Source organism: Dysidea avara, chromosome 8 (genome assembly GCF_963678975.1).
Source record: "Dysidea avara chromosome 8, odDysAvar1.4, whole genome shotgun sequence".
In the NCBI taxonomy this organism is placed as follows: Eukaryota; Metazoa; Porifera; class Demospongiae; order Dictyoceratida; family Dysideidae; genus Dysidea; species Dysidea avara.
In genome coordinates, this window is record NC_089279.1 from 16,727,305 (window position 1) to 16,738,586 (window position 11,282).

Consider the following 11,282-nt stretch of genomic DNA (forward strand, 5'->3'; position numbering starts at 1 on the left):
ATGCACTTTCAACAAGCAAACACACATACATATATATGTACACATACTGTGGTAAAAATAAAAATCACAACTGTGGGAGTATATGCTCATGACTGAAGTATGTATTTGATTTGTCAACACTACACCCAAGGGTTCCACAGACCAGACGATGCAAATCAGAGATGCAAAACCAGTGCAGCAAGAATAGTTAGATGTTTAGTAATAGTGTACTACCAGTGGCGTAGCTACACTGGGGCCTGTGCCCCCCGTCAGTTTTCCAGGCCCCACCGTCAGTAAATGTTGCAAGTCAGGTGATTCGACGAGCGACGATTTTTCACAACGCTACCATGCAGATTTTTATATGAATATCATCGCTACAGATACAATTTCTTGTTATTTCGCTATTACTAACATCAGCGGACAAAGAAAATTAAAATTCCTTTAAATACCCACCATCACGTGATCGCGAGTTCCAAATGTGTGAGTTGGAGGGAAGGTGTCAGTAAAATGAGGCTGTACGCATCGTGATTATATCAAGTTAAGGTGATAACATACTACTCTATGACAGGTGTTGAGTGAGGTGTTCTTGAAAGAAGACGTGCAAGAGGTCTACTACGCATTCCTTTTAATGCCCGCTGTGGTTAAACGGATCGCCAACACTGCAGTGCTAATGTGTGACATGTTGCTAGCCGATTAAAATTTGGATCAAGAGTTAATCCGTGAGAGCTGTGGAAGAAGAAATTAGGTAAAATTGCATGCTGACCAAGCAATAGCGTAGGTTGTAGGGTCGATTAGCTGCAGAAACAGCAGTGTAGCAGTATATTTAGCTAGCTAGGCACAACCATGCACTTTAATAAGATTTCTATATAGATGTGTAAGAGTCCACAGTGAGATGGACTCGTATGTCGTGTATTTTATATTGCATGGGAGGACTTGATGCGAAGGTGTGCCCCACCTAGGCCCTATACCGTCACTAAACGTCTAGCTATGGTAATACAACCTCCCACAACCATATGGTTCTGAAATACAACCTTATCCTGATTATACAATTATATAGCAACCTCGAAACTACCTTGTAAAGCTCTGACAAGGTAGAAACTACCTTGTTTTTTTTTTGTATGGGATACAACCATTTTTGTGCTAAAAATTAGTACTTATTCCCAATAGAATACTTAAAATTGTTAAAAACCTGCACAAAATAAGTGGTCTCAACAGTTTAGTTTTGTTTCAAGTCAATAGCATGCTTCAATGTAAAGTATAGCTGTTTTGTATGCACAATACTGAAAATTTACCCACCCACGCACTTGATTGAAAGTATGCTGAGAGGCAATATTATATTTCTATTAAAATATGGCAGGCATTATTCCAAGAGTACTATCATAGAAACCACCTGAAGCCATAAAAACATTTTTAGTAAAAAGAAATAGGTAGCTACTCATCAAAACTGAAAGCAACATTTTAATAGTGTTGATGTACTGTATTTTGCTTGAAAGTGTGTAGGTTTAGCTCATTTTTGTAATTACAATACAAAGTTGTACACACTTACATATATACAATCATAAAAACATATTATGCACATGTTTGTAGCAGCAAGATACAAAATTTAAACCTGTTTACAGCTATGTGTGTCTTGTATGTGTTAGTCATATAATATTGTACACACCTAGCTAACTTTATCGGCATAGCTACATGCCTCATTTATGTACTCATTCTCTTTCACAAGTTGCCACTGTGGGTTACTATCTTCAGCAATGAACTTAATTTATGTATTTTATTTCTTTAACAGGTCAGCTACTGAATTGCCATCTACTGAAAAGCAATATAAGTAGTACCACAGATACTAAAAGATTGGCAATGTACATAGCTAACAACCATTTGATAATCCTTGTTATGGACACGTAAGTTGTTAGTACGTGTGCGCACACGTCTATTGTCATTAGTATTGGTATTATTAATTACCAGTAAAGGTACTGCCTGGCCTGCTTCTTTTATACCATTCCCGGTGCTATTATTTGCTTACAAGAAGGAAACTGCTCATGTATAAGAAACTTGCTTCCATGTTGGCTGACAAGCAGAAAATGAATTATAGTTGGTGTTTGTACTGGATGAAATGCAGACTTTGCTTCTCTTTATTAAGATCAGCCATTATGTGTTTGAGGGGTCATCGCTCTACTGTACATCATCCAACATCTACCAGTATTGATCTGGCCTATCCTGAGGGCAGGCTTAATGCCAATGCCCTTAAATAGCTTTGTTATTAATAGTCGCTGGTGTTATCCAGCTGTCCAGCACTTGACAGCCAGTGCTGGGGATGGTTCCATCTAGCCCAGGAGAAAAAAAATGCAATGCCATGCAAATATGCTAGAATCTTGTTACTTTCTATAAAAGCTGATAATACTCATGTTGGGATTTGAATGGAAAGTTGAATATTTAGTATGAAGTTTTATAAAGGAATTTCAGTTTTTGGTTAGTGACTCTGTCCACATGCTGCAGTAACATGCACATTGTTTATAGTGATCATTTACTTTGATTGGATCATACATGGTGGCTTTTGCAAGGATGCTTTGCTGCTGTCGGTTCATCACAGCCCTATACGCCCAGTCTTTAATCAGTGATGAAATCACAAGCTGACCATCCATGATGATTTGCATACAGCCACAGTCCATGCAAGTTGGATGAACATGCAGAAATAGAATTCTACAAAGCATTTTACAATGCACTAAAATTCACTGTAAAATAAAGTACACTATTTTATAGTCATTGTATCACTATTTGTAAAGTGAGTGAAATAACTCGCAATATTCTTTTGTCAAAATTCCACAATGAAATATCATGTAGTATTTTGTACTATATTCCTCAGTACTGTTTAATGTCCAGTGAAATTGTTTGTACTATATTACTGTGGTTTATCTCAGTAAAATGCCATGCATATTTCCACTGAGTGTTTCATAGCACAGAAAAATGCTGTGCAAAACACTACATACTATTCCTCAGGTACTTTTCCTGTGATGTATATAGTGGAAACCCCTTTTCAAAATTCCTGCGCACGCCCCTGAGCTATCTCATTTAAAGATTGAATTGTGAGGTACTTTTTAGTCAAATCCTTGTAGTAGACTGTAAAAGGTGCATGGCACATCGTAATAAATGAGCAGTGATAAGCGTCTTATTGATTATTATTAAGACAATAAATTTTATATAGTACACAAACAGGGGCCTAGACTCAGGGTTACCGTATAAGAGTGATCAGTGCAGGAGCCCTGGCAAGACTTACATTACTTAACTTACAGTATAAAATTAACTACACAGTAACAAAGTTAAGATCAAGAGGTCCAATAGATCCCACTCTGGGGAAGCTCTAGAATTGAAAATTCTGTAAGAGCATGAGATGGCAATACAAGCAGCTTGCTCAAACAGTGACCGGACAGTTTTCTTCGGCACACAACAAGCAGTAGTCACTTCAGCAAGTGTTTTTGGCATAAAGTGACCTATCTCAATAGAAATGAGGTCAAAAACTAATCCAGTGCGTTGAAGATCATATAGTAAAAAGCCATATCTATCTTCCTTCCGAGCTCTTGCAGCCAATAAGTGTTGCTGGGTTTTAGTGAGAACAGTCAGCTCAAACAGGTAGATGGAATCTTTAAAAACCAAGACCAAGTCAAGTCTGCTAAGGGAGGTAGAAAGTTTGGTGGGGATAGTGCTAGGAGGGCTGACACTGGCAAGATAACCTGGAAGGTCAGCATAAAGTTTTAAAAATTCTGGTAAATGCTTTTGAAGCCTGTGAACGAAAACCTGCAAGACTGAATCATGCCTCCAGGTATACCTACCCTGAACGAGAGCAATAGGTCAAAATATGATTTGTGTGGTGCAGCTTGATATATTTTTGTCGGATTTTTACAACTAGCCAAATCCTCATTTCACAACTAGCCAAAAGTCATTTACAACTAGCTTTTTGGCCACAACTAGCCCCTTTTTAGCCCTTGGAATTTCCTGCAAAATTAGCCTATTATGCTCATTTTTATGCTTTCTTTAGTCCAATTATGCCCCCCAAAAAATTAAAACAAGCTACAACTGTTACATAAATGGCAAACTTTCATGAAGAATACTTTTCACCCAACAGCATCTGCTGTTCAAACTTGGATAAAATGCTGGTAACTTCACCTTGGAATCAAAACTTTAGCAATCACCATAACAGTTATGGTTTTATTATTTTAATTTTACTATTGATACAGATTTGTGTGTTCAGGAAAACATTGAAGTTCAGGTTTCCAGAATCTAGAATCTGTCATGAAACAGGACACATTTTGAACCTTTATCTTAGCTAAATAATTAATTTATTCTCACACAATGTAGCATTACTTTGTTCTGAGCAATAATTTTTTTGCTAAAAGGATTGAGATACTCTAATACAACAGTCAGGCAAGATAAAATTACTGTAGTGTAAACCCCTACTGACAATACATAATGAAATTGGGACAACGAATTTTGTTACAACTAGTATCAATGAAGTGCTCTGGATTAAAATTGGTGACTGTTCTATTAGAATATTAATTTTATTAAAAATTTGGCCATGGGCTGTACTATCAACCAGTATGAAGACACCGACTTCTCCTCAGTCTTTTTTTCAAAGATGACAGTGTATCATGAATTCATGACACAAAGTGGGATTTTCAAAAGTACCCACATGTAGCTAATATAATTACATACAGGAAGCATTTACTATGCTAAATATGCTCTGTGAAAAACATTTAATTTCTTTTGACATTACCATGGATTCAGTAGGCTCATTAAAGGTAGTAAACTATACACATACGTATAACGACAATACTATTGTATTGATCTATAGTGGATAAATGTATTATAAGTGAGCAGTGTTTCTGTCAATGTCCATCAAATCATCTAAAATCTGAATACAAAATATCAACAAATTACTAGATCATTTCTCCACTAGAAACTCACTTGGTTTTGTGCTGTTCCAATCTGTTTGGCAAAGTCAAATCTCTCCTTGTTACTTAACAATGGGTATCTCCACAACAGCTCACCATCCAATAAGTTACGCTGTGGCCTGTGGACAGGCAATTGTTTGACGAGGAGCATGAAACATTCTAGAAATCAAATTTTGCTACAAACAAAATTAATAGTTACCCATCATAGTACCTGAATCATTTGGGGTTCAGTCCAGCAGCATGAGGTAGACCAGTGACCAACTTAGCTTGAAGCATGCTAAATCTTCTATAGGTCTTCTCAGGTAAGGGTATTACATAACCCAACCCTCCATCCAATGTGGCTATAAAATATCATGTGTTTTCTAACTACAGTAGCACACATTGTTGTGTGTACCAAAGTAAGTTGCGTGTCTTCGTTCTGTGACAGCTACTTGAATTTCTCTTGACAGCATCGGAGATATGGATGGTTTACACTTGATACGAAACAAACAGTTGACCCGTGCACCAGCGTTTATGTCACATTGTTGTACCAGATGCTTCCCCCCTTGACTGTCTGGTACTAAACCACACATGAAGGAAACTAACATGATCATATCGTCTTAGTCTTACATATTACATGCATGCATAGTAATAGAATTCTGAAATCACGCAGTTGCCTACCTTCTGACTGATACTGGTAAATTACAATATTTCCTTCATCTTCTGTGACTAGATATCAAAATATAAACCAAATAATATTACAATAAATTTCTACCAACTTATAAAGCCCAGCTGTTGTCCATCCACCACATATTCTGTACTGTACACATTTCTAACAAATGGGTCCTAAACAAATACACGTATGAATGTGTAACGTCAGCTAGCAAACAGTGACAAGTTGTACCTTGCTGATCACAGAAAGAGTCTTCAAGTCCTCCTAAATATCAACAACATGAAGTTATACATACTGTTATGTGTTGAGGCTGACCCTGTACTGCATCAACATAGCACCTTGGTGAAGGTCAGCTACTAATATGAAGTTCCTGATACAAGCCACTGAATGAATGTAGAGCTTTGTATCAATGAATGCTACTCCAACTATGTCCTTGTTGTCTCTAAAAGTCCACAAGAAGATCTGTGTGGGAAATAGTACACAAACATAATTATACGTACTCACATACATGTGAGTCCATACACACTCTACACACACGCACGTACGCACACACATACACACACACCTTTTGTCCTATACAAGTCAACAACAAACCATCAATGTTATCCAGAACAGTAACCGGTCCCTTCTGGTCTTTTGAACACAGTAACTATTGGGAGTACAATTATTGTAATAAAATACTTCTGCACCAAATGAATCAAGTTGACAAAATATGTTACAAGAAAATACCACACTACAAGCGACTAGATTGATCATCAACAACTTTATTACAGTAGTATTTTTGTTAATAATACCATACCTGTTTCACTACCCATACAAAAGTCTCAATAGTAGCAGTGAAATTTATCCCGTATTTCACTGGTAGCAGTGAAAACGTTGTAATTGCAATTTCATTGGTTAGAATTTGTTAACAATGTAGTGCCAATTAGTGTTGACGCGTGTTTAGTACACAAAAGGCTAACTGGGAATAGCATGGGTATAGCAGTGAAGTTTGGGATAAATACCACTCTTGTTGCATTGAAAATGGAAATTTCACTTGGCTTCGCCTCGTGAAATTTTACCCATTTTGAATGCAACACTTGTGGTATTTATTCCAAATTTCACTGCTACCCATGCTATTACTAGTACGGATACTACAGCATAATTATAATGTTGTACCTTCATTTTATGTTTTGTCAATGGTTTGCCTGGCTCAGGTACCACTTCCATCACATCATAAATGACAATCTGGGATAAGAGAGAGTACATAAATTGCACAAATTTCTGACAAATTTAATACTTTTCCTCTACTGGACACTTCCTCCCCATGTACTGTCAAAGTACCAATAACAATAAATGGCTTCCTTCCAGCAATGCTTTCTTGACTATGTAAATTCATCACTTTCATTGTAACCACATGTTCAAAATCATCAAACTCGTGCCTGCCAAATGTAGAGTATATAAGCAACCATATTTATGTGACAATTCTTATCCTGACCTCTGAAAGCCTCTATTTTAACACTGACAGTCTCACTGTTAACCCATAAATTTTTAGGGAATGTGTGTTTACACAATGCAGGCATACAAGGTGACACTAGGTGAGATAGCTTAACTCCTTTAGCTTAAAACTATGCATTGATCAAAAGTTTATTCACTGGGCTACATAGGGAACTCCAAAAGAACATCAAATTTCTCACGACGGGTTGAAACTTTGATTGTAGGTTTGCTTATGTGAATCTAACATGGTTTGAAAATAAATAGATAATCAAACAGGACTTATTGGATAGGAACAGCTGCCATCAAGTTATACAATTTTATAATGGTATGTAAAGGTTTGTGTGTTTCTTTACTGAAAACTTGTTTACACAGCTAGTTTCGACCTTATGCTTTAGCTCGAGGATGAATCCCCAGGTATCATGTTAATTCTCATTACATCATGAGTAGAATGACGTAAACTGCATAACACATGGGAAGTACACTTCAAAAGCACTGCCATTTGTATTTGCCTATATATTGGCTTATGCACCTTTAAGGGTTAAATGCAGAAAAACCCAAACCAGGTAGTGACTGACCCCTTCGTTCTAGGCTAGTGTCTAATGAGCATACAGTCCAGGATCTGTGTAAACTATTCCTTACCTTGCGTTAGGGACAGTCGGAGAGTAGAGCTGAAGAGAATATTTCTCATATGTAGGATGAACAAATCTGTCATCTACAAGACATGACAGAGATGGTTACATTTTACAAGTACAAAACACTTTAAAATCCCGACCTTTCTCAACTGAGCCTAGTGAGATGGTCTCATCCCCGTTCATTTTAGGGATTACCTGACATATTTGGTCTTCACTGGTGATAACAGCATGGATCTTGAAAAGAATGAATAATTGTAAAACACAGTAAACGGATAACACAATTGACAATATCTGCAATGACATTTCTTGACAATACAATTATGTTTCACAAAATGACTGCCCCAGTGTGGGAACTCTGTTTGGGAGGTATAGGTGAGGTAGTGGTTGCTATGACAATGCTTACAAAATCAAACAAGGTTAAAGGTGGGACACGTAGTGCAATACAAATGTTCATATCTGTGAATGCAGTAAAGAAATTCCAATGAGTCCATTTTGCATAGTCAAAATACACTTACCACCTCTTACCTTTATTATGTCTTATATAAAAAAACTACAAACATTCATTTCAATTTCTGTATGAACCAACTACTATTTCTTCATCCCTATCACTATACTACAATACGCAATTCTCCCTAAATGTAGAATTATGTTAGTACGTCAACAAAGACTTGCATAACAAAGCATACTTCATTGTTGAAGTACAGGAATCCCTTCTTGCAATTGACGTTATGGAATGAAGTGAAGGTGACTACTGGTCCATCAACAGACATCGGATGACACCTCAGTGCTCCTCTCTCAGTCATGAACAACCAGTGAGGATAAAGACCACATACAAATACCTGAAGAATATTATAGTTACACAAACACACAAAGTATGTGTATATGTATATAGTGCATACAAACAACACACATTCATCCATACATAAAGGACCAATGAACCATGTATAGTTATAAAAAATCAGTTAAATCACATACATCACACTTACCCCACAGTAACCAGATACATCTCTGAACACTCTCAGCTGTGGCACATGAGGTGATGGCTTGCCACCTTCGGCATCATCCATCATTTGAATAAGTAGTAACTTAAATATGTACATATACATGAGCATTTACACACCAGATGATTTGGCTATCTTGGAGTCCTTCTTGTCTCTCAGTAATTTCCTGTGATTGTGCTACAGAGAAATACACACAAAAAAAGAAATTTGAAAGATAATCATCTCATAAATGCTGACAAAATCTAAACTACGTGATAGCAGTATTAATTACATGTATGTGCATTTGATTGGTAAACATTGCTGTATTTGATTTCAACTAACTTTACTAAATCTCAGTTGTAAGTGTCCTTGTACAGAAGACAACGTATACTGGCAGGCCTTGTAGATCACTGGGTCATTATCAGTGAAGGCTAACAGGTGAGGGTAGGAATACTGAGGACCCATCCCAGTCAATAGTAACTCCTTCACTTGATGTTCACTGCTTGTTACTTGATGGGAAGAACTGTGGAAAATATATTAAGATTTAATAGTGAACTGGGTGTACAATAACTATACACATACATTTAGACATATATAAGAGTACTCTACACAGCATACTCTATGTACACAAACATATGCGACAGCACATATGTATACACACACATACACACACACACACACACACACACACACACACACACACACACACACACACACACACTACACACACCTATGAGTATGGATGGATCCACTGTCTACCAACACACATGGAGCAGTAGAGAAATTCCTCACAGAGTACACCAAGTTAAACTCAGGAAGGCTGTAAATCTGTACAAATAAACATCGCATTCAATGACAGGAAATGTTTGTTTCTTTTCCGCATATAATTACCATGTTACTAACCTCCATAGAACCATCTTCTCTAGCTACGTAGTGCACACCAGTAAGTTGCACTAAACCTGCCCGTGTGTTTGACTGGAGCAGATGGAACATGAGAGAAAACTGACCTGTGTAACAGAACACAATACTAACAAAATAGCACATAACAGACTAGTGTTAGTATAAAGAATGTACGTATTTCTCATTATTAAAAGCTGTCTACATGCACAAGCATCTAACAAAAAAAAGTCTCTCAGAGCAGCTTAAAAATGTAAACTCTTCAATCATATACACATGTATGCAAAAGGTCTCTTTGCACTGTACACTGATACGACACATGTACAAGGTGTGAATATCCAACTCACAGTCTTGATTGTTTCTTCTTTCTTAATTTGTATCCCACCAGCATCACCATACAGCAACTCATCTTCTTCATCAATAAGTGACTTACTCCTGTAAAAGAATGAACAACCAATGATCTAAACAATTTGGGTGTCGGTACATAAATCCTTAAGTACACAAAAACAATACCTTATGAATATAATTTAAACTTGATTTCATGTAGGTATTGTTGACCAGTGAAACTAAAATAACATAAAGTAATCTTTCTGACCATATGTCCTTATTGTACAGACACGTGACCAATACACAGATCTGATTACCGTGGAAATTTCTTATGGCAATCCCAGTTGCCATTACGTTCTATATTTTTACCATAATTTATTGTTTAAAATCTACTTTCAAATAGCTGCTGCATGTACCTTTAGTGTGAATATCTCCACTCTTGAATGGTAGACATGACTATTAAATGAATTGCAACCTTCAAGCCATGAAATTTTCATAATAGTAGCTAGCAGTATACATGTAGATGCCAAATATTGATAATGACACACTGCCCTTGAACAAAGTATCCTTGAAAAGTAGTGATCACAGGATTTTATCAAGGAAATATGAAATTACCCTGTAAACTTCTTAAATTTTATGCGGTAATTCATTAATGAAAATTTAACTATGCTGCTGACCTTAAAGAAATTACATACGTAATTCAAATAAAAATCTTCAACAAAAAAAAACACCGTTATTTACATGCTTGTACATGTAATTTGATAATCACAGGTGCAAGGATCATAGGTTGATGGGTACCCACATAATTACTACTATAGTCAAACAACGATTGCCCTACAGAACAACTGATCTAGTCAACAAGGTACATGGTACTAATAGACAGACCCTACGCATATTCACTTGTTAAATGTTCTTCTCTGGTACAAAAATAAGTGTTTTTGACACCTCTCAGAACTAACAGGGATGAAATGTCACATGTGGCATGAGAAGATTGGCAGACATGATGGCTCTTAATGAAAAATGATACCATGTTGAGTAATGCCATGTGGTCTACTAACTTTACTCCTTGGTGTTCAATAACAGCACAGCCCAGGAAGAAATGAGTTGCAAGATTCTTTCAAGACAGCAGATGACTTGCAAGAAACTTGCAAGAAAAGGGACATTTTCCATGCAAGAATAAGAATCATGCAAGACTTTCAAGAATATTGCAAGTTAATTGCAAACTAGCCTTGCCGCATTGTTTGCAAAAATCTTGCTGAAATAGGACATTTCCATGCAAGAATCTTGCTTGAAGACTTGCAAGTCTTGAACATGATTTCTCCCTGGGAGGGAACAAAAGTACATATCAATTACATGTGTAATTTGGTTCTGGAACGCCTACATCATGAGACAACTT

At 36.7% G+C, this 11,282-nt stretch overlaps 1 protein-coding gene and 1 long non-coding RNA gene across 2 annotated transcripts; both read right to left on the reverse strand.

Annotated features, from left to right (window-relative positions):
• Positions 1–4,834: 4,834 nt before the first annotated feature.
• LOC136264802 (cleavage and polyadenylation specificity factor subunit 1-like) lies at positions 4,835–8,749 on the reverse strand. Its single transcript, XM_066059571.1, is given in 15 exon segments — positions 4,835–4,882; positions 4,936–5,041; positions 5,134–5,263; positions 5,317–5,481; positions 5,583–5,630; positions 5,681–5,747; positions 5,806–5,838; positions 5,890–6,036; positions 6,140–6,223; positions 6,733–6,801; positions 6,854–6,995; positions 7,690–7,762; positions 7,823–7,916; positions 8,369–8,521; positions 8,669–8,749. Coding segments are annotated over 15 exon segments (1,440 nt in total).
• A 318-nt stretch (positions 8,750–9,067) lies between these two features.
• LOC136263999 (uncharacterized) lies at positions 9,068–9,669 on the reverse strand. Its single transcript, XR_010704917.1, has 3 exons — positions 9,566–9,669; positions 9,393–9,490; positions 9,068–9,185 (listed from the first exon to the last, which is right to left on the reverse strand). It is a non-coding gene; the product is annotated as an uncharacterized lncRNA (long non-coding RNA).
• Positions 9,670–11,282: the final 1,613 nt, after the last annotated feature.